At 43.8% G+C, this 24,169-nt stretch overlaps 1 protein-coding gene and 1 long non-coding RNA gene across 6 annotated transcripts in view; one reads left to right on the forward strand and one right to left on the reverse strand.

Moving 5' to 3' along the window:
- The window catches only part of POU4F1 (POU class 4 homeobox 1), a 218,336-nt gene extending 197,658 nt beyond the window's left edge, over positions 1 to 20,678 (reverse strand). For 3 of the 4 annotated variants that reach the window (XM_063595818.1, XM_063595820.1, XM_063595819.1), the window contains exons 1-2: positions 12,101 to 20,363; positions 7,958 to 8,008 (exon numbers count right to left, since the gene is read on the reverse strand). In XM_063595818.1, the coding sequence (XP_063451888.1) occupies positions 18,703 to 20,334 (1,632 nt within the window). In that variant the 5' untranslated portion in view covers positions 20,335 to 20,363 and the 3' untranslated portion in view covers positions 7,958 to 8,008; positions 12,101 to 18,702. Of the gene's footprint in view, positions 1 to 7,957; positions 8,009 to 12,100; positions 20,364 to 20,497 lie in introns of those variants that run through there. The other variant, XM_063595821.1, reaches the window with a different exon arrangement.
- Positions 1 to 24,169, forward strand: part of LOC134728806 (uncharacterized) — a 569,286-nt gene that overhangs the window by 535,008 nt on the left and 10,109 nt on the right. The gene's annotated exons all lie outside the window — the stretch shown is intronic.

Consider the following 24,169-nt stretch of genomic DNA (forward strand, 5'->3'; position numbering starts at 1 on the left):
ATAAAATTTCTTTGGTGTTTTAAAATGCAAGATGAATTCTATATTTAAAAACAGAAGCCTCACTTATGTTTCTCTAATAAGACCCATTCTTAACATCCTTTTCTTTGATGAAAGCATTAATATTCCCTTTCCTTATTGGAAACCAACAGGTATCAGAGTCCCACAAAATAACACTGTATTGTTGATGCACCGATCAAATCATTGTTTTAATCATTAAAAATTATGCAGTTGCAATCAAAAACATTCTCAGAGAGACTTAGAGCAGAGCCTGGCACCAGCAGGGTGTGGTGATATAGTCATTTGTAATTACTGCACCTACTCTGAAGGGTTATAAAATGTGTCAGAAAGTAAAATTTGCTGAGCCCCATTACCAAGAAGCAAAACTTACTAACTGGTGCTTTAAACTTTGCATCTTATAAAGGAATGATTTATTTGACTTTTGACTGGTCCACTTGCAGAAATCATTACATTGCAATATTCAGTGACTGTGCAAAGGGGAAAAAAAGGATAAATCATACAGAGACATTCTCAAGTTAATATCTGGCGAGCATATAAGGCCAAATCTGTAAGGCAAGATCTGCCTACGATGGCATAAATAATGGTGTGTATTTGCAGTTTAGGCAAAGGGATAAGGGCTTTTGATCATAAACATAGTTCATAACCAATTGCAATGAGATGATGCAATTGTAAAAATTTTGTTTCCACAAACTGTATAAAGACAATTATGATATTTTAAATATTAACCCCTTTTAAATTGTTTTAAAATAAAATTATAACGGCTTTTTGTAAAACCAAATTCTAATTGACCCAATCAAATTTTAAGATAAATTATGAAGGTGAGAATAACACCAGCTTGAAAATATCAGTTTGCCATTTGTCCAGCTACATGCAAAGTCACCAGAATAAAACGGAATTATATGAAAGAGGAGCAATAAACTGCATTATTTACATGTGCTCACTATTATAATCAGAGGTAAAAAGTGTGTTTTTAAATATTTGTACACACAAAGTTTTATTATCTACTTTACATAATACTGTGTTAGACACACTGGGAAATGCAAAGATAGAAAAGATAAACTATCTTCTCCTGAGAAGCCTTTACTATGGTAGAAAAGATAGGAGCACATGTCATTACAATAAGAGGAAATGTGAGATAAGTGACCAAAGAGGATTTTTGCCTTAAAAAATCCTAAGTTTTTATCTAAGAGTTTACAAGTAGATTCTTCTGAGCCAGAACACCATGGAAGGTTTCCTGGCATGATGACATCTGAGATTCAAGGAATGGGTATTATGTTCAAAGCTCAAGACTGGGGAGAGAAGATTACATTTTACAGTTTAAAATATTTTATTTACCTTTCCCAACACTTATGCATTTGTATCTTCTGCAGGGAATGATAAAATTTCTTTTGTTTTCAGAAGTGTCAAGATAATTTTTTATTAAAATAAACAAATAAATTCGAGAAGACTCAGTACTCATTCCAGTTGGCATTTTTGAAAGTCTAAAATACCCATTTTAATGGTTAACGCCAAACATCAAATCCACATAATCCCTGAGCAAGTGTACTTAATCATATTCTAAAAAAAGATATGTCTCCTTTTCAAATAACAGAACAAGTTTATTTCTATTTATGTATATCTGGCTGGAAACAAAAATGATCATAATTTAGAGAAAATGTTTAAAACTCTGAAGCATGAAGTTTTGTGGAGCTTGTATTGTTTCTCTCTCCCTCCCTCCCTCTCTCTCTCTTTCTCCATATATATACATATAATTCTTTCTTCAATATCTGCCTTGGGTTAGAAGTAGAAGTTTGGTGGTAAAGGTGAATCCCATCAAAAGACCCGTAGTAATACAGGAATTCAAATATTATTTGTTGAAAGTAGAAAATAAAAAATATAAATTAATAGAGCTTACTGAATTCATCTAATTCATACACACTTCTAATATGCTTATGGTAATTTCAATTATCATCTTAAAAGAACCCACCTTGCAGTACCAGATAATATTGGGAAATCAACAAACTAAAATAGTCTTAGGAACAGTGAATGTATATTCTTGTTTGCAAGCATATAAAGGATAAATACAGACACCTTGACAAAATATGAAGAGTTCAGGAAACAGAAATGATCTTATACAAACTAATGTCTAACCTGGGTCCTATTCTGAGCCTCTCAAATGTGTCTTGCTAATATAAGAATATGCATTGGCTCTTTTAACTCTGAGAGTAACTGAGAAGCCTCCTTCACAGAACTCTAAGGAGCTTAGAATCACCTTTCTGACCATCTTTTCTGCTTCTATATATCCTCATAAAATATTTACTGTTCTTCTGAATGACCACTCTGATTATCCTTAGACTCCTTTCAGATTCCCTGATGATGTCATGGAAATGTTAAACCCATTATGCTAAGTTAGGACCTCCATCTGCAGTGACCTCTTGGCACCCGCTTCGAGGACAGCATGATATTTTTACATAAAAGTTAGTCTTCATTCAAATCCTCGAGGCCTGATCCTGAAAAAACACTGACAGCTCAATCAACCCTAATAAATACTTAACTAGGTCCATGAAAAATAATAATAATACAGTTTCCAAAAAAATCCATTACACATTTACAATTGAGTCATAAAAATGTCTATTAAATGTACAATTATTTTACCACATTTTTATTGGAAAATAACATTTATCCTAATTTACAGGTTTAACCCAAAGGTGGTACATGACATTCCTTTTCATTAAGCTATTAGAGGACTGATGAGTGATGGTGCCCAGCTCTAATTATCTTTAACATAGTGTTTCAAATTGATCATGCATAATGCAATTACGAATCATAATTAAATTAATTTATATTGATTTAAGATTTTATAAGTTGTTAATAATTACAGTACAGTATATCTATTTCCACAAGCTAACAATATTTTCAAACTGCCAAAGCATTTCCTTCTTTTCCAATTTCATTCTCAATTAAAAAGTTCACAAATTTATACCTACTTTATGTGGGTAAGGGCTAACTTCAAAACTGTAAAGGCAGTGTTGAGTATTTATAGAAGTTTTCTCCAAGAAATGATGTCGTATACATTTGTACATTTAGGATCATCTGAATTTAAAAATACATCTATCTCAGAAACACTTTGACCTGCTCCATCTGCTAACCACTCTGTTTGCCATACCTGCCTTCACAGCTTGCTAGTATTGTCCATGCACATAGTACTAGTTTCTCAATACGTGTTCTGATTGAGTGACTGACTCGGGAAAACCAAAGGAAACCAATGTAAATGCAAAAGTCCTTTCCTGCAACTGATGGTTGCAGAAGAATCTGGAAGCCAAGGGGAAGCCCAAGCGAACGTTGTCCTGGCAAGAAAGCCTGGGGAGTTGGACTTGTCCACATACTTCCCTTCTCTTCTCACCCAATCACATTCGAGAAATGAAATTCCTTCAGAAATCTCTACATCAGAAGGCAAAGTGGACAATCAACGAGTGGATAATCCACACAATCCAAGAACATTTCCTTTCTCTTGGAGGAAGGTGGAAGAAAGGAGGGGTGTGAGAAAGGGAGCAGGATGGATTGACTCTGAAAGCCCCATCACTGTTTTTGCAACAGAAACAAATATTAGACAAATGTGTCAATTCACTCTGACCGGTTTTTTTCACATACTAAAGAATTATTCCTTCACCTTCTCATACCTGAACTATACATCCAGTCAGATTTGTGGCATGACCCACAGAAACATAACCTGGTCCTTCCACTCTCCACAAGCCTTGGAACTGGGGTTAGGGTTATGTGGATTGTTGCTCTCAGGCGGCTGAGCCTAGAATTGAGGATTCTTCCCGCCCGGCCACGGTGCCTTTCTCTGAATGTGTTAAATGCCTTAAGGTCCTACGAGGGGAAAATGAAAATTTGAAGTAATTAAATTTAGGAGGGCAGGCTTGGAAATGGAAGTGACATGTTTATGAGAAAGGTACAGGAATGGTTATTATAAGGTATAGTTTCCCGGAACCCAGCATCCTCCCTGTAAGGACTGGTCACTAACACTATGGGCGTGCACGCTCTAAGCAAGTAGAGGCAGGAAGTCTGCGAAAAGCCCCAGACAGCCACTGCAGTGCCAAGTGTGCTGCTCACTAGCGACCCCTCTAGGTCTTAGAGGGAAGAGAGCACATGCAGAAGAGTACTCGGGACCATTGCCGGGACGAGAAGCCCATCAGGCTGACTGCTCCATTAGGGAGCATCGCAAGCTCGGGGTGCGAAAGCTTCCCCGCCGCCAACCAGCCAGCCCTGCCCTGTGTAGATGGGTGGCCAGAGCGCGGCGCAGGGATCGAGCTCCGAGTAGCCCAAACGGGGAGGCTCAGAAATGCACGGGGAGAGCACTCCCCTAATCATAAGACAGGGAAAAAAAAGAAAGAAAGAAAAGAAAGAAAGAAAAGAAAGAAAGAAGAGAAAGAAAGAAAAGAAAGAAAGGAAAGAAAGAAAGAAGAGAAAGAAAGAAAGAAGGAAGGAAGGAAGGAAGGAAGGAAGGAAAGAAAGAAAGAAACTCGAGGTCTCGGGGATCCCAAGCGTGAAATGAATGGGAGAGAAAGGTCTGAGGAAAAACATGCGAACACCGAAACTCAACTGGAACCTGCGCGGGACTTCAAGGAGCAGAAAATCCAGCGCAGAGCTAGGGCGGAGGCAGCGGGGGGTCAGAGACCCTCCCTGTTTATTGATCACCTTTGGCATGAAATATCTTGTATATGGGTTCGGACCATCGCGAAGGTTTCAGACACAAACAAGCTACAGCAACACTTTCTCTACGCATCCCCTAGTTATTGAATAGCACACACACACACACACACACACACACACACACACACACAAACGCGCATCCCTGAGCAAGAAGGCAAAAAAGAATCCAAAACTTGAGCAGGTCGCCAGGCCCTTTTCCTCTCTCAGCCAAAGTATGCCCAGTCTACATCCCCGCCCCACCACCCCAGCCACGCGGGCGGGACTGCGTCCATAGGACGCACCTCGCAGATACTGCAGCCTCCCTCCAGTTGTTCCAGCTTCCCGAGGCCCCAGTTGTTTCAGTCCCATCGCCAACTGGCAAAAGCAGTTTTCTAGTCTGCCTTCTGAAGACGTCTCTTTTTATCCAAGTACTTTTGCCATAATATATGGGTAGTGTCTCACTTTCCCCAACTCTACAATGGACTCGAATAGACTGTTTTGCCTTTCGCCAAAGATTTGAGAAAGATTCTTGAGCTGTGGAGAGATTTTTGCACTAAAAAGATTCTTGAAGGAGAAGGAGTAGGAGAGAAGCAATAGAATATTTTCAAGCAATATCCAAACAGGCTTCTAGACTGGAGAATAAAATTAATTCAATAAAATATAACACATTTTTTTCCTTAACTAATAATACTCAGAGACGGTGATATGGATTTCATTAGACTTGAGTTACAGTTTGGTTGTAGACTCAAGACTGCATGAATTCTGTGTGCGCTGTTCCTGGGATTGGGCTGAAGCCTTACCCTCCAGGAATTAGAACATTTTTGGGGGAAGGTTGGAGAATCCATTAATAGAAGAATTATTTTTTTAAAAAAACTCTTGTTTTAATAAAGTCTTGCATTTGAGGCTAAATTTTAGTATTTGTCTGAGAAAAGTGGGTGGGTTCGGTTGTGTGCGTGTGTGTGTGTGTGTGTGTGTGTGTGTTTTCCTTTTGGCATTGGTATGTGTGATTTGCAGTCCAGGTTGTTAAGTTTCCAAGCAGGAACCAGTTAAAAATGCATGGATCCTATTATATGTACAATTTAATCACAAGGTATTTAAAATAGACATTTCCATCTAAAATCCAATCCGAAATCAACACAGTTCCTCCAGGCGTTAGACGATCATCTCGATTTTGCATTTGTAAACTGGGAGAAATAAATGTGACTTGTGGATACCAAGAGGTCAAGTACGGCTGCTCAAATATTTTTCTTACAAAATGACGGATTTATTAGACAAATAAGTAGCCCGGCTGATGCAAAACCCCCAGTGATTGAATTTTGACATTAAGTCAACAACAACTCGAACTACATCAGTGGTTCAAGATTTAGTTATGATGGTAGAGATTACTGAACAAATAAGAGCCAGAAATGAATACAGATTTCTGAGGATCTGCCCCTGGCACCCTCTTTTTGACATTCTCCTCCATATGCTCCCCCTATTCATACTGTATTATAATTAAAGGACTTAGCTATGCCTTGCGATTGGAAAGGAACTTTAAAATAATTAGGCATATTTTCCTTTTTTTTTTTTTTAAAGAGCAGGCTCAAGGAGAAAACCAATTGAGTTTCATAATAAATTCCTTCTTGGCCTGAAAGTCACCCACCATTAGAAGGGAGGTAGCATTCAGTGGGTGTTTTTCTTTCTCTCTCCCTTTTTCAGGTTTTATTTTCATTAAGAATTTTGATAACCTGCTCTTTCTCTACCCCAGCCCCCACCATGCCCCCATGCCTCTTCCTCACTTTCCTATGAAACATCACTTTCTAAAATATTTGAGGACTTAGGCTTTAGTATCCCACAGAAGATCAGAATCCACTGCTAAATAATTAAATCGCCGGTAGATTTTTAGGAGTATTTAGGTTTCACCTCTCCTGGGTCAATAGCTGCCCTCCCGCCCGCTCTCCCCTTGACCCTCTCTGGAGCTGGCCGCGGTGCTGAAAACCTTGCGTGACTCTTGTGAAAAGGGAGGGCACCACTCATGGAGGATTTGGAGGAGTTACTTATCTTTGCTCTTCATGAAAGGAGGCTTAAATAATTGAGACTACATTTAAACATAAAGCAGTTCATTTCTCATCTTTTCATGGAGAAAGGGACTGATCTGCTCCTAGTGTGAAAATCTGCCTTTTATTTATTCTATGTGTGACTTCCTTATTGTAGTGGAATAGTGACTCAATTTTCATTTGACTCTTGGGGAGCCAGCCAAGAATCCATTCCTTACACCTTCTTCTCTTATTCTGTGATTTTTCAGTTATAGTTTGGTTCCCTCTAGTTCATGGAACTGCTTATTTTGCAGGGACAAATCTATATTTCATTTTAAGAATTCATCTGATCAAGGGCTTGAAACAATTTCTCTTTGCAGATAGAAATTTGTTCTTTGGGTATCCAGGCACAAACCGCTAGAGGCAATAAAGTGGTGCCAGATTTTTATCCTAGATTTTATTTAAATACAATAATAATCCCACTCTGTAAAATAAGTTGTCCATCCAGGCTTCTCTCCCAGTTTGCCATATATCTCTCCCATGTATGCATGTACTGCTAATTTGTACAAATGTTTTACTTGTGCTGGGTTCTAAATCATCTATTGCATTGGTTGCTTTCCTGATAAATAAACCTGGACATCCAAAATTACTAACCATCTAATAGTAACAGAATTCACTAAGTAGAACGAAATGTTTCATAATTATTTTGCCACTACCCACAATTAAATAATAAATTGTGAAAATGAAGCTCTTCTATTAGGGAGGGGGATGTCATTCTCTTTTCTTCTTCCTTTTAAAATACTGAGTAGTATCTTCAGTCTAACAATACATCTGTTTACAGTTTGCCTGAACTTGTTTCTGAATTTATATTTCAATATGCTCTTTAGGATGCAAAATTCCTGTCAAATTAAAGAGTGCTCATGTCTTGCCCGCTTCTAGCAAATCACTTGCAGCACCTAATAAATCCAGCTGGGGTTCCTTCCATGGCCTGATGCTGCTGAAATCATTATTGTCCTGCCTTGTTTCATGTCAGAGGCCTCTTCGCCTCATCTGTCATGAAACCAATTTCACTTTATTTACATCCATTTGCTAGTTTAATTACTGTGCTGATGAATAGCCTGAAGGAATTAAGTTACGAGTCTTTGGAAACCCAAAGCGACAGATATATGGGCTACCTTTTAACTACAGGGAAAGAAATGAAGGCTAATGGCATGCACCAAAATTTAAAGATAATAAGTGTTTCTCCCTACCTGCTACTGTTGAAATTCAGGATGATTCTTTCTTCATGTATTCATCATCTCCTGGATGAAATATAGTGCTTTAGAATCTGTCATATTTACAGATTGACTTTTAGAATCTGTCATATTTACAGATTGACTTTTAGAATCTGTCATATTTACAGATTGACTGCAGTTCTCTACAACACAATTTTCTATTTTTAAAATCTTTTTTTTTTAAAGAGTCACAGATAATTTACTAGCCAAAAGCAGTGGTGTTTTTAATTAAAAACACCTCTCAATATTAACCTGTCCCTGTAACTGAGCACTTACTTCTATATAAAGACAGACAGGTTCCCTTGTGAAAATAAAGAATATTTAATACCTCCCATCTAATACATAGCACAAAGTACTCCACTTTTATACTGTAAATATTGTAATAGATCGCACTATATAATTTTTGTTTCTTATTGAGTACAATTTCACAGTTATCTTTTTTCAAGTAATCTTGCACTTTCTAACACAATTATCTTCTTTAATGTATTTTTGAATCATAAAAACATTCTGCTGCCTGTCTCTTTTACATATCCAATACAATAGAGCACTATCAGTCTTTGTTAATGACACAGGGCGTATGGGGTGAGTGAATAATCTGTGTTCTCAATATATATAAGTAGTCAACATTTACATATGTATTTTTTAAACCTAAGGTCAATAAACTTTTCAATAATTCTATTATCTTACAAATTAACTACTGCAGTGTAAGCCTACTAATTATGACAATATTAAAAAGTCATTTTCAAGGGTATTCTTTCTTAAATGCTAGCAATAATTATAGATTTTTAAACTTAAAATTGATAGTCCAGAAGTTAAGTATTCTTGTGGCCCATCATCACTTACTGCCAATTATAACAATAAGTAAATATGCTTGAATTGACTTTTTATTTTATATTTTCTCTATCCTCAGGTAGCATTGCACATGAAAAGAATGTAACTTGTAAATCCAAGAACCTATATGTTTTCCTTTCATTGCTCTGTTTCTGATATAGGTCTGATATTTTAAAATCTGTACTTCCACTTGATTTCCCTAAAAAGAATTAGTTTAAGACACATGACAAATATGGTCATTATTTCAAGAAAGAATTCAAATATTTTTCTTACACACTTAGTATACTTACTCATTCATGCCCTCTCCATGCTGAATATATAATTACATCTAATATTGTGCAAACTTTCTAAACTAGTTATTTAACTGAAAACAATTTTAAACACTCAAAGGCAAGAGATATTACTAAAAAACAAAGAAATGAAAAAGATGGAACTTTTAATGTTTTCTCATTTCTTCTCCTTCTAAAAAAATTAAGTACTATTTTCTATCCTGTATATTTTGCAGTTTCATTTATCATAAAGCCAGCCTAAAGGAAGAAACAAAAATCTTAACACATTACATTTACTCTCAGAAGAACTAAAAAAAGTGAAAACTCTACTGTCCATGCAAATATATATTAATAATTATATATTCATTACAAATCCCCCAGGCACCTCCCTCCATGACCTTCTTACATCCCCTAAACATACAATTTCCGTATTCTCCTCCCACTACTTTTAATAAAGCACATTTACCAAACAATGTACATAACAAAAATAACTTTTGTGCCATCAGAGTCTTGCCTATAGAAGTTTTGCAATAAAGCAAACCCAAATAAGACCTCTCAGGTAAAATATCCATCTATTTCAGTAGAACCAAATGCTATGCTAATTACTTAGTAGACATTTATGAACAGTTTTTAACTCGACAGCAAAGAAATTTTATTGATGGAGCCTTCTTTAGATATTTTTATTCGTTTTTTATTTAAAAAATTAAGACATGTGAGTTTTAAATGCTTTTTCTTTTCCCCTCTTCCTCCCCCATCTCTCTCATTCTCCCCCCTTCTGAAGACCCTCTCTTTCCTCTCCAGCTCTTTTTGATTAATAGATCCATGTGGCTAACGGCCTGACATATGGTGTGCGAAGCAGCTTGAGATAGTACCTTAGGCATCCCCTACGGCCATTAACATATTAGGGGCTTATGTGCAGTCAGACAGTCAGACCTCATCGAGAGCCAGCATTTTCAGAAAGGCTGAACCCCAGAGCTGTTTGATAGAGAGTTTCAATAATGCACCACTCTTCAATTTTAAGGGAGTTGCTTCTGGTGCTGAAACACTGGGACAGAACCAGAATAAAGTTTAGCAATAAGACTCAGTTACATTCAACAGCAACAGTAAAAAATGCGCTTACATCTGTTTGTATATGGATATGCACGTGGAGGCACAGCTTCAAGCTCACAAACATACACCAGCTCCTGAGTATTATCAGTAAACAGGCAATGTCAGCTGCCTGGATTTATTTTGTTTAAAGATTCATTTTGCTTAAAGTCTTCTTTATACCCAGAATACTAGCATTGCAGTAACAGTTCAGTTACTGATAGAGGAGATTTAAAAAGCAAAAACAAAACGCAGCATCATATTTAAGAAAGACACTGCTCTGAATCATGTAGTTTGATTTTTTCTCTAGTAGAAGAAATTAGGTGCATTTTTACATCTGTCGTAGCCTCAAAACAAGAAAAACAGGAAGAAAGTAATGAAAATTTAACGTTAAAGAATGTGATCGTGCTTTAAATGCATTTACAGGTCAAATCCATCGAGAGGTAATCAATCTTATTCCGCAAAATCTGAAAGTTTACAAACAAAAAGTCTTGACAACTCTGAAAGGTGGGAAAAAAACTCTAGGATAGGGGTAGGGGTGTGTGTTTGTGTGTGTGTGTGTGCGCGCGCTCGCTCACGTGTGTATTTGTATATGTATTATTTGTATATATACGTATATAAATTTGGGACGAGGGAAATGATATTCAAAATCAAAGCATATATCACACTTTAAGGTTATTTAATTCACTTTAACCTCGTAACTGAAGCTTGAAATTCGCTTTGCCCATGTTCTTCTCCTTCCAGCCTCCTGCTGATAAACCACTGTACCCCTTTTGAACTGTACTCTAGCTGTTTGCTTGGCAAATAAATGCTGTTCCGCCCTATTAAACCTTTTAGGTAGTTTCATCTTCGGATTTCTCAAATACAGGACTAATAAGGAGGTGCTTTGATGCTGTTTTACTTTCAAACTATAGCCCCAAGGCGTTAAAACGTGCAAAAGGTAACTGGAAAAGTAAATTGCCACGAGCAAAGCGCACCCTCCCTTTCAAAACCGCTCCAACCCTCTGAGTGCATTGCGTGGAAGCCGAAAATCTCCCTGTTCCTGTGCAGAACCACGTCCCGTTGGCAGCCCCTGGGGTTCTGAACCGGTGCCACAATACCAGGGGAGTGAGGAGAAAGGAGGCACTTTTAAGTTTAAAAGCCCTGGAATCCCTTGGGAGAAGGGAAAGCCGGAGGTAAGGACCGGAAAGCTTTCCAAAGTTGATTCTGGGCAAACAAATATCAGGTGAAGATTAGGAACCCGCAACTTGCTTAAGCAGCCAGTATTAAAACTTTTGCATAAGGCGTGGCAGTGGTGCGCGAGAGAGCCCGCTTCTTGGCTGTAAGGCTGATTTCAAGCCTCGGGTTCAGATTACACTTTGGAAAGAAGACCCCGGCGCGCACTCCCGCGTCGAATACAATGGACTCCCTCTCCCCGCAGTCAACACACACACACATACACACACACACACAAACACACACAATCCCTTAGTTTAATATAAGCAAATGAAACAATTGAAACATATCTGTTTTATTTAAAACTGGGATGAAAGCGTCTGTCGCTCAAAGGAGTCACAGTCCGTCACATTAAGATAAATTTTCAGAAGAAACGCAAGCCCTCGGGAAATACCTCTGCCCAGAGTCAAATGGATCCTACCTGCTTTTTTAAATGCCTGCATTTCCATTGCTAACTCATACAACACATTTTACGATTGTGCAAAGTGCAGGACAGTTGAGCCCCAATGTCAGCCTCAGAGCTCCTTGTCACATTCAGCTTCTTTTTCTTTCTCTTTCATCACAACGCTATGGTGAAGTCACATAAGTGCTCAAAATTAACATAAATCACTATTAGTTATTAGGATTTGCTCTAAATTACACTGTGAATATCGTACCAGCCCCATCTGCCGCCCCTGCTCTCGCAGCAATAGATTGCAGATAAAATAAATGTCCTTACCCCATTAGAAGGTTCCTGTCTGTGTAGCCAAAAGCCAAACAAAAGCAATAAATACCGGGCTTTTTCTCTCCACTATTCAGCTGTGACTCTTTTCATCAGCTCTTCTTCTAGAAAAGCTCAATAGCTGCCTGAAAATATTGCATTTTATATCACCAAAGGGCGATTAATATTGCATTAACTGTATTTAACATTTTTTAAGCGCGAGTAATCTACAATGAGTTAGTTTTCAGTTAGTAAGGACAGGGGGTATCAGAACTACTGCAGACCACTTAAGATATCCGTACGATTGTATTATTTGTCTCACACGTAGTTATATATATATATTTAGAGTGTACCGCGATGTTTGAAGGGGAAGAGGCCGTGCTAATGGCCTGCTTAAAGTATTCTGACACTGTCTGGAGACAACCAGGTCTCTGCCTTCATTAAATGTTTATTGTCAACATTTGGTGGGGGGCGGGGAGAAGGAGAAACTGGTTTAAGTGAATTTCCACGGCTGGAAATTGACAACACTTTGTTTTATTCTAATCTACGTCTACAAAAGTTTGTATATATTATACTGCACTGAGGCCAGGCGTAAGAGTTATCAAACAAACTTTTGTTTGTAATTCCTTTTACCTGATCAATGCGAGGAGTCTCTTCCTCCACCACTCCTTTTGACAACTTTCCTTCCACGCTTTTTTTTTTTTTTTTCCTCAATCGGAAAGCAGCTATCTTTCGCCAATGAGGCTTGGGGAGGGGACTGGGACACGGGCGCTTCTTCTCTCCAGCCCTTGGTTCGCCGGAGCAGGATGCTGGTCTCAACACTAGGGCTATGTCGGCTTCTCACCGAACCGAGATTTTCAACTTCAGCTTTGCGATTCAGGATTCCACTTGAATTCCCCAGGACGAAAGCCTAGCGGCCAGGCTGCATTTCGCCCCGGGTGTAAATCCCTGCCGGATAAATTCAAATCTGTAGCAGGGTTTTGGTAATACGCATCTTAGCAACAAAACAAAAGCCAACCTCGTATGCCTTCCAGTTCTTTTTAAAAAGTGTACGGCAGTTGTGAAAGTTTTGTGGTGCTTGAGACTGTTGACTTATGCAACTGGGGAGAGGGTTTTTTTAACCGCTTTGAGATATTGGTCCATCCCTTTTCTCTCAGAACGTCCTGAAGGGCACGTAAGAGTTGGAGGTGACCTCCGGGAGCGCCTAATTTTGAGCCGCGGAACTTCGGCCCACTTCTCCGAGGGGACCAGGCGCGCGCCAATACGCATGTGCGGGCTCTGCGCGGCGCAGAGCGCGCCTCTTCCTTCCCGGCTCCCCGCGGTGCGCACCCGCTGGCCACTCTGCGCACGCGCGCCGGATGCCCCGGCCTAAGGCCGTTGACCTCGGGTTCTCCCCGGCACAGTCGAATCCACGCCAGGGCCCGCAGGCCGGTAGCTGTCCTGCAGTCCGAGCGGAGCTGCGACCTCGGGCAGCTGGAAGCCTGTGGGCTGCTGCTTCTCCAGGCAGGCAGCGGAGGGATGCAGGCAGGATGAGCGGCGGTCCCTTCGCCGCCACCCGGAGAACCGCGGCTGGTGCCCTTGAAGGCGCTGGGATGCCGGGGTTGGGTGGGTGGGTGAACGAGAACCCTGCGTGAGTGAGGGTAGGGCGGGTCCCCTCCTGGCTTCAAATTCAACCCAATCAGCTCTGCCGATGGTTTGAAACTGCACGCGCCGACCCACCCGCCCCTAAGTCTGAAAGTTATGCCCTGGAGACCTGCGAGCTGCGGAGTGCAGGTGGAGAGGGAGCTGCCCCACGAGGAGGCCTCCAGAATAACTCCCCGGAGTCGGAACAGCGCTGGGCTGCTGAAGTTTGCAGCCTCCGGATCCGCGCCCCGCCCTGCAGATCCACCGGATTTCGGGGAGGGAATCGGGGGGCTGCCCGTCCTCCGGTAAAGCTGACTTGACAACAATTACGAAAGTTTTTAATTAGCTCCTTGTTATAATTCATTTTATTTCCAGAACTCTCCGACCATAAATTATTCAAAGAGTAAGCCAACCGGAGCGGGGCGGCCGCGCGCCTTCCCCACGCGCGCCGGGCTGGCTCTGGCCGCTCAGCTCACCCGATGCCCCGTGAGCCAGCCCCGCGCCAGAAGCCGCGGTGGGAGGAAGGTTTGATCAAACATTAAATAACGTAATGTTTGCGACAAGGCTTATCTCACAAGTGGAAAAGAGGACCTCGTGTGAATTAGAATTCGGCTGCTATTTTAAAAAATCAATTAAGCTTGCGGTCTTTTTTGAAACAGCTCGAAAGGACTGCGTGGCTGTCATCGTGGCGCTAAGACTGAGATGGCAATAACACCGATGGCAGAACTGTACCAGTATTAATTGTCATCACCTTTATCATCCCGCTGGCCACCAAGGCCGTTCGAATGGGGTGGGAAAGGCTAGTTTTAGCCAGGATCAGAAGCCCCAGTTCCAACTTCACGGACGAAAAACTGCGAAAGCCTATCAACTTGAAAGATGAGTAGGGATACTTCACGCAGGTGCCAGGTGCGATCAGGAGAGGCCGAGGCGGCGGGGCAGAGGCAGAGGGCAGGGCTCCCTGAGTGAGTCCTGCGGGCTTGGGGCGCCCTGTTCTCTCACGTGCGCTGCCACGTGTAGGAGGAACCGGACCGAAGTAGTCTCAGTATCACAAGAAAACAAAAATCGATACAATCACGGCAGTGGGTGCCTACAGTTTATTTATGAAACTGTAATCGAAGTTGAGAGCAATTTCAGAACACGCATTAAACAAAAATTATTCAGAAGTTAGTTGATGGGTCTTGAGGACATGATTTTTTTAGACCTACAGAGGGAACACGACCTGGAGCTAGAACTGGGGAAAAGATGAAATTTAAGACAAATGGATGGCATAAATGTGGCAGATGCTTTAATGCTTATTTGTCTTTTGCTTTTCCTATTCCACCCCCGCCGCCGCCTGGATTTCCTGAGAAGCTGAAATGCAAACGGAGCCCAATTTTCCCACTCTCTCAAACTTATTTTGAGATTATTCTTTAAAAGAATCCGAGACACACATTTTATCATATTCACCCCAAAACTGGTGGAGGAATCCGCTTAGAGTGAACTTCTCTTCAGAACTAGAAAACTTTGAAAGGCCACACTATCACTCATTGACACCCACTTCAATGATAGTTTGGCCTCTTCAGGAGGTCCCTTTTTGTTTTTTTTCATGGATTGACAGTTAAAGGCGTCTTAGAATAGTCTTACTACTTCTTCAAGCCATATATAGATTCACTTACCAGAAAGCAAAGCATTTTTTGTTTTGCACAGTTTCCTACTACATAAAATAGGAAATTCATTTTCATGATGTTTTATTAACATAATACTCTTATTTTTACGTGGTAAAGGTTTTATTTAAAGCAAATCCTTAAATTCTTAATACCTATATTGATCATTATTATATAATACACATGTGTTTGCCTGCAACATTTCTGCTTGAGGCAGACTTTAAAAAAAAAAAAACCCTTTGTAAATCTTTTCATTTGTTCTGTCCTGTTTTTCCAACAATGAAATCCAGTCATACTTTTCTATAAAATAACGGGTTTTTTACAAATGCATTTTATTTAAAACTGATGATGTTTCAAGTCAATAACAGCAAAAACAAATCAACTTTTTATGGAAGAGTTCTATGTTTAAAAATACCTCTAGTGCTTTTTTTTTTTTTTAACATTAACAACTGTTTAAAATCACAGCTTTTAAAATGTACTATTCTTTTTGAACATCAAGTGTTTTGCTTCACAGATTTGCCGGTGAAATTAAAAAGATTTGGCTAAAATAAGATGACTTCAGATGATATAATCTCAGGTCTTAAGAAACTTTGTACATTTGGCATCTGATCTAGTCCCAAGTCACCAAGAAATAGAGGCTCTCTAGTCACTCTGGAGCAGTAGGTGGCACACTAAATGTTTTAAAATGTATTACCCTCCAAAGAAAAGCCATTCAGTTACTAGGTGTTTTTAGGCTAGAATATCACATCTAAACCTCCAAATTCCTCTGTCCCTGACCCTAAATTTAAATGTTTTTTGGGTGCCTGGTTATTTATTGGTTTTCACCACTCTGGATCAAGTGCTGTGGTTTAAGAGTTTCTGCAGTTAAAAAATAATAACTTTTATAAACACAGGCAACTAATATAGAATTCATTTTATTTAGAGCACCACTTTTCACGAGTTATCTGAAAGTGAATTCTGATTCAGCAAAAAAATACATCATTCTCAATCTCTCCCCTTTTTGTCCCCCTTCAACACCCTACCCTCCCCCCATTTCTTTGTGTTTTCTTTTTGTTTGGTTGTTTGTTGAAAGGTTCTACCAGGACCTGGCCCAGTATAAACACAAAAATGCACCCAAATCATAAAACTGCTCTTCTTTCAGTTATGTTTTATTTGTAAGTGTACTGGGACACATCCCCCTGTTGTATTTTGGCGCACAGAATTGGTTCTGATAGAAGTAAGGGAGGAGAAAGGTAAAAGAGAAAAGACATAACCAAGGAGAAAGCTCAGCAGACATACATGGACAGGTGGATCAATCCGTGAGACATTTCAGGATGAACACTGGCAGTCTGTTACCACTGTGTGAATGTGTGCATTAAATAAAATATTTACAATAATCTTTTTTCCTTTTTCTTTGAATACAAGAATATGACAAAAATGTTGTGTTTTCAGTGGAAACAGGCAGTAGACTGTGAAATCGCACTATCCACAAAACGGTCTACCAGAAAGCTAGCCCAGTTTAGTGCTCAGTTTCAAATGCATAGAATGTTTGCCCTGCAAACAATGATATACAACATAATTAAATAAATAATGCCTAACCAGAGTGAGACCTAATTGTGTTTCTTTCCACACCTTTCAGATCATGCATGATTTCAGTCTTGTTAATCGGCAGGTTTTTTTTCTTTTCTCATTTGTTCTGTTTTCAATGTTTTAGTTATGATTAAAGGATGGTAAAAACCATCTCTACGAGAGATCCAAAGAGTATCTTGTACACAAAGCAGGCATTTTACCTAACCACCTTCAACTATCTTAATTTTTTAAAATCCTGATTATTACTATGAAATACTATACATGATTTTCTATTTGGGAGACTGGTAGTGCAAATTAAAGTTCTTGCTACCCAACATTTATCCCCAGTAATAAATGACTCTTGAATAATAAGAACAAGTAAAAGGAAACACAGTTGTTCTGTTTTCCCCCAACATGCAGACCTCTTTGAAACAAATGAGGGTGGGGGCACTTTAAATCTGTCTTCCTCTTTTCTGGGATTTAGGTGATTTTCTCACAGCCAAGTCCTACCGCAAAAGAAAGCAGGAACTTCTCAACATTTCTATAATTTCATGTCCTCCAAGAGAGGAAGAAACGGGACCTAGAAGAGCAAGATGAGTCTCGTTCAGTGGAGAAAACAGGAGAGAGTATCTCTCCTAATAACTTTCACCCCATTAGTCTATTTCAATCAACAGGAAAAATCAGTAGTTTAAACCTCTCTCTAAAAAAAGATAAAACTGAAAGGGCAAGTTAAAGTTCTATGAGTGGGAAAAGCTTATTTTGAAATTGTCTAAAACTAGATCTTCGACATAAGAGGAAAAAAAAACTGTTGTTAAAATTGTTTCATTTTTCTAGAATAAGATATCTCGAAGCTCCGGAATTCTGCTTTTTAGTTAGCTCAAAGACTATGCCCTTCTCTCCAAAGACCCCCACCCCAACAGGACCAGGCCACCAGAGTATAGGCAGGGCCACGGGAAAACTTGGATTCCACCTAAGCAAGCAGCCAGCCTCCCCCTGACCCTCTCTTTTCAGCTGTGCTCCCACTCACTTCCCGGGATTGGAGAGCAGCCATAGGCCTCTCATTGGAACGGAGGAAATAAAGAGGATATGGATGGGATGCAGGTGAGAGAGGGAAAAATTAAACACGCAGACAGAACAACTAGCTTTGATACCCAGAACTTCAACTTCTCGCTCGTTTGGTTTTCGTTTTTCGACTCAGTTCGTGTGTGTAGGGTTGGGGAGGTGGTAATAATGGTGGTGCTCTTTTTTCTCTTCTATGGGGGAAAATGAAGTTGCAGATTATGGCTCCCCGGAGTTAAAATTTCTAAAGCATTTTCCTTTGCTTTTGTTCTGTTTTGTTTTAGTTTGTCTTTATTTGTCTAGTTTTTGGTGGTTGGTAGGTTTGTTTTTGTACATAGTTCCTTGGTCCCCAGGATATTTAGGTAAGTGTCTCTGGTCAGAAACAGTCCATTTTCCTACCCTTCCCGCGTCTCCCCCCACCCAAACCCCAGAACCATCCTGCTCCTTAAAACCCCTGCTCGAGTCTCCGCTTTCCTTCCCCCCACTCCCCACTCCCCCGAATGCTCCCCCCCTTCTCCCCTACCCTATACTCCAATCCCCACACCCAGCACCCCAGTCCTCAAGGCTAGGGGACAGCAAAGGCAGGAAAATCAGAGAATGGGTGGAGGAAAGAGAGCGAGAAGGGACTCCCCAAACGCAGGCAGGATAACGGACACTCCAAATCCGAGGGGAGGCAAGCAGAGGAAAGCCCCCCAAAAATGCCTCCTCAGCTCCCCATTCTATCCCGCCCGACACCTCCCAGCCCCCTCAGTAAGTGGCAGAGAATTTCATCCGCTTCTGCTTCTGTCTCTGGTTGCAAAACCACACCCGCACCACGTTCTTTTTGAGGTCCAGTTTCTCGGCGATGGCGGCGATCTTCTCGGACGAGGGCCGGGGCTGTACGGCGAAGTAGGCCTCGAGGGAGCGCTTTTCGGGCGCGGCGATGGAAGTCCGCTTGCGCTTCTTCTCGCCGCCGTTGAAGAGCTCAGGCTTGTTCATTTTCTCGCGCTGGGCGCCCTCGGCCTCCTCGAGCCACGCCTGCAGGATGGGCTTGAGCGCGATCATGTTGTTGTGCGACAGCGTGAGCGACTCGAACCTGCAGATGGTGCTCTGGCTGAGTGAGCCCACGCCCGGGATCTTGAGGTTGGCCAGCGCCGAGCCCACGTCGGCCTGCGTCACGCCCAGCTTGATGCGCCGCTGCTTGAAGCGCTCCGCGAACGCCTCGAGCTCGCGCGGGTCCGTGTCCGAGTCGCAGATGGACGCCAGGCCCGCTGCACCCACCACGGCCGCCGCCGCCGATGCCGCTGCCACCTGCCCGGCCGCCGCCGCCGCCGCTGCCGCTGCTGCGCCGTGGTGCGCCGCCGCCGCCACCAGCCCGGGGTGCGGCAGCCCGGACGGCATGTTCATGGCGGCCGCCGCCGCGGGGTGCGACAGGTGGCCCAGGCTGTGCATATGCGGATGAGGGTGCGCGGAGCCGCCCAGGAGCCCGCCGCCCGGGCCGCCGCCGCCGCCACCCGGGCCGCCACCGCCGCCGCCGCCCCCGGGGCCGCCGCCGCCCGGGCCGCCGCCGCCGCCCGGGCCGCCACCGCCCCCCGGGCCGTCGTGGGCGCCGCCGCCGCCGGCCGCCGCGCCCGCGCCGCCCGCGCCAGCCATAAGCGCGAGCGACGGCGAGGAGATGTGGTCCAGCAGATCGCCGGGTTCGAGCGCCTGGTGGTGGTGGTGGTGGTGGTGGTGGTGCGCCAGAGGCACCGTGGAAGTGGACGTGCACGGCACGCTGTTCATCGTGTGGTACGTGGCGTCCGGCTTGAAAGGATGGCTCTTGCCCTGGGACACGGCGATGTCCACGGCCGCCAGCGCCTCGGCCCGCGCCAGCAGCGTCTCGTCCAGGCTGGCGAAGAGGTTGCTCTGCAGCTGCAGGCGACACAAACCAAACCAAAAAAACCACAAAACCAAAAGAGCAAAACAAAACAACAGAAGAAACACACACACAAGCCGGAAAGCACAGCATGCGAAGGGCAAACACAAAGCAACCAAAATAACAACGGGTTTGGGGGCAGTGGAGAGCGGGAAAGACGGAGAGGGGGCACATTGACGACCAGGGAGGAGGCAGACAAGAAGGGATGGGAGAGTGGAGAGGGGGACAGAAGTAGGGAGAAAGGGGGACACAAGAACACATTCCGGAAACGGGCGTGGGAGACGAAAAAGAGGGAAAAGAAGAAATGGAAATGTAACTCGCAGCTGGGGACCCGTGTCACACACCCGAGCACGCACAGAGACCGCCTTTCTGAGGCGTGAAATTAACAGAGAAAGTAGAGGGAAGTCGAGAGTCCTGGCCCCAGCGCTCCCCACTCCGATCGCAGGCGCCTGACGCGGAGGCAGAGGCAGACAGGAACACGACATTAAGGGCCGCCGGACAAAACGTGCCTCGCTGCGGGACTGCTCTACACCCCCTGCCCGCAGTTCCCCGCACCGGGACCTGCACACACCAGCCCCCGACATGCAGCGTTTCGGAGACGGGGAGGGGCGGGCGCGCGGGCCGGGGCCGCGGGCGTGGGGCGCTTACCGGCGGGGTGGGCAGGCAGGCCCGCCGGATGGCCTCGGAGCTGGAGTGCAGCGACGGGTACTTGTGCTCAGGGAGGGTGGGATGCATGGCAAAGTGAGGCTGCTTGCTGTTCATGGACATCATCGTGGCGGCTTGGCAAGTATATCCACAAACACTCCGAAAGTCCGCGGGAAAGTGCGTACGCCGGCTCACCCGGCCTCCCTTCGGAGGCTGCAGCCGCGGCGGTGGCGGCGGCTGGCGGCGGCCGCGCCGCGGGCTGCTGCTGCTGCTCCTGCTGCTGCCAGGCGCTCCCTCTGACCGCGCAGAGCGCCGCGCGCCGGCCTCGCGGTCCCGCTTCCCCAACAGCTCTAGCCCCGCGCGCCGACGGGATGCACTCCTCTTACACCTGAGGCCCACTTCTCGCGGCCGTCCCGGGGAGCTCTCGCGAGAGCTCGCGGCCCCACCGTGCTGACAGGCATCAGCTGTCTCCGTCTGTCTGGCGCGCGCTCTCCTTCTCGGCGGCCCCGTGCGTCTGCGCGCGCGCGCGCTCGTCCGGCCGCGACCAGCGCGTGGGAGCCGCTCTTACAGTGACCACCAGCAAGGACAGCGCAGGTGATGCACCTGTAGCTACCCGGGCATGCTCACTGCCCGCCTCACCTTTCCCACCGTGGTCTGGAAAGATCAGAAGGTCCAGCTATTGTCTAAGGGTGGGCAACTTTTAGAATAAAAAAGACGAGATGCGCGCACGCCCCTCTGTGTGTGTGTGTGTGTGTGTGTGTGTGTGTGTGTATGTTTCTTCCCCCTGATAGCAAGCCTTGAATATATGCGCATTACTTAGGCATTCCTCCTCTTCGGGATGCCTAACAAGCTGTTGTATAATGTATACAGCTGGACATTTCTACGTTAAATTATGCCCGCGCATTCCTCTATATACAGTATAAATAACAACACAGAAATGCAGAAGGTGCTGTCTTTTGCTGCAAGAACCTGTTTCTTTAAAGGTTTATAAATAGGTTCCTGGAGAATAATCGCGGTGACAGACATTTGTTTGAAGCAGTCAGACGCTATTGATTTCCATATAATTTAATTTCCTCCGCATACTTTTTTGTTGTTGTTGTGAATATAACTGTGTCAGGCACCGCCAGTGACAGCCACTTAGGAGCCACAAGGAGCGTGTGCTTTCTACTCGGGAAAAGCTGTTGAAATGAAATTGTGCATTTCTCTTATTGTTTGTCTCCTTCAACCGTGTACAAACCCACGTTTCAAACGAGCTCCGGGTGATCTAAGGCTTCTAGTAATCAAAAGGAAAAAACAGTTAACAGGGTGTAGTTGGGATCCTTCCTCCCCTCAGCGTACACACACACACACACACACACACACACACACACACACACTTTATGCTGGGAACTCCAGGAAAACTGCTTCAGAGAAAAGGGAATAAGATGTTGAAAAGAGAACTTTCTTTTCCCTTCCATCTTTTTGGCTTTTTGCCTCATATCTCTGCCTGCTTATATATATATTTTTCAATAGGAGACAGATCAAACTAACTTACAGGAAAGCTTGATTCAAAAATATTAAATCAAGCCAATTTGAAAGAACGGGTACAAGCTCTGGTCCAGTTTTTAAATTTTTAAAAAATTATTGTGAAATTAAGACCTAAAAAGAATAAATCAATTAGCCAACCTGTTATATGGCCCTTATGTGGCAGCAGATCAAGAGCCTCCCAGGGGAGCCACAGTTCAGGTGCCAAAGTCCCCAGGGAAGGAGCACTTGCTCACGGTGATAATAACCTAACAGCCCAGATGTTATCACATCTGCGGTAAGAGAGCTGGAGAGCAGCAAGGGGCTGCTTATGGAAAGCAGAGATCAGATAAATAATCTTTCTGTTCTCTCCCACACCAAGGAGGTCTGTATTTCCACCAAAGAGCAGATCTCATTTCTATAAACCTAAATTTGCGTTCCCGTGGATTTTATCTTTCCTCTGCACAAATGGATGTGTGTTTAGCATACCCACTCACCTACTCAGATTCCAAGAAGAGCCCACAGGCGTCACCATGGCTTTTTCTTTCTTTCTTTTCATGTTCCCCCCCACCCCCTCCCTTCCTTCTAGCTCCAGAGGGAAGTGAGAAGGATGTTCACTTGCTGGTGAGAGAAGGAGCTGGTTCCATCCATTATGCAGTCCCCTGGGAGCGCTAAATGCAACTTTATCTCAATGGGGAGTGGACGATGAGCAGGACTTCGCTAGAGGGAAAGAGTGAGTCCTACGGTAGTCATCACACCGGGAGTCCGGGCTTAACCTAATCCTTCCTGACACCCCTGGTGGCCGTTCCCTGCGCTCTCTCTTGACGAGAAAGAAAAGGCCCCCACAGAGGGTGAGGGCCTGGAACCTGCCCCTCCCCTCTCAAGGAAGCGCTGGTCTTTAGGGACCCTGAAGGGTACAGGAGCAACAGAAAGGCAAACAGTACAGGTTTGCGGCCGGGTGGTGCCTCTGAGAGCCAGGTGAGCTCCTGAGTACCCAAAAGGCACCTCGGTTCACCCTCCAACCCTGGGAGGCTTCCATTAAACTCAGCGGAGAGATGCCACCTTAGCCTGAAGTTAGGAGTTAGTCCCACCAAGATTTCCTTCCCTGTTTACCTCTCTTTCGACAACAGGAATACCCCACCTTGGGGTGAGGCCAGATCTTTGCTTGGGGTATTGGGTGTTTTGATGGGACCAGAAACATGAGGGCTACGGGTACAATCCTCCCTCCCCCTCCCACTATGGATAGGAAGCCCATCTAGGATACATCCATCTTCACTATAGCACTTAGTGCAGAGTTTGTCACAGGAAAAGTACCCCACCAAAAAACACGTGTGTAGGAAGGAAGAGAGGCCAGTTTCGGGTAGCCTGGGGGAGAGGTGGTGGCCTAGGGGCTGTTCAACAATCCAGGGCTGGTTGGAGATTGCAGGAAGATCCCTGGGTGGGGGGATGGGGGGGGTCTACATTCTCCTTAAAAAGGAGGGGTGTGTTTTCCCCAGGCAGAGCTGTAAATTTTTATTCCAGCCTGTTCTTTTTCAGGAGCCAATTATTTCACTTCTCCCTCATTAACTTGCTACCTTATCTTCCTTCCTCAAATTCTTGCTGAGCAGTAGTCTGGCCCAGTACAAGACACTGGAGATAAAATGAGGTATACAATATGAGTACCCGCCCTGCAGGAGGTGACAGTGTATGTGCGTGGGGCAGCCACGGATAAAAGGCATCTATGACACAGGTATAACAGGTGTGATGAGAGGGATGTGTATAGAAATATGGAGCGGGTGATGCTTGGACAGTTATCATGCCTCATCCTCGTTGGTTCTCAGCCCAGGCTAAAGAATAGGGCATGCTGGCACATCTGCAGGCAGTTCCCTGGACCATATCAAGCCTCTCCCTGCTTTCCTCCTGATGCGTAAAAGGAAAAGGTGGCGGGCTTGGGCTCAGCTCACCCATATGTCACTGTTTTGTTTTCCTGGTTTGGCAACTGCTGTAACTCGTTGGCCCCTGCCTGTGCTAATGATACCCACATGGGGTCTGAGCCTTGGCATAGATTCCTGGGCAATTTTTTTTCCTTCTTATTTAATGACCAACACAGATCTCCTCCTCCTCCTCATCTCATAGCTTTGCATTTTATCAAGAGAAGGATAATGAATGCACAACTATTGATTTCCAAGGAAT

The sequence above is a fragment of the Pan paniscus genome, chromosome 14, assembly GCF_029289425.2.
Source record: "Pan paniscus chromosome 14, NHGRI_mPanPan1-v2.0_pri, whole genome shotgun sequence".
In the NCBI taxonomy this organism is placed as follows: Eukaryota; Metazoa; Chordata; class Mammalia; order Primates; family Hominidae; genus Pan; species Pan paniscus.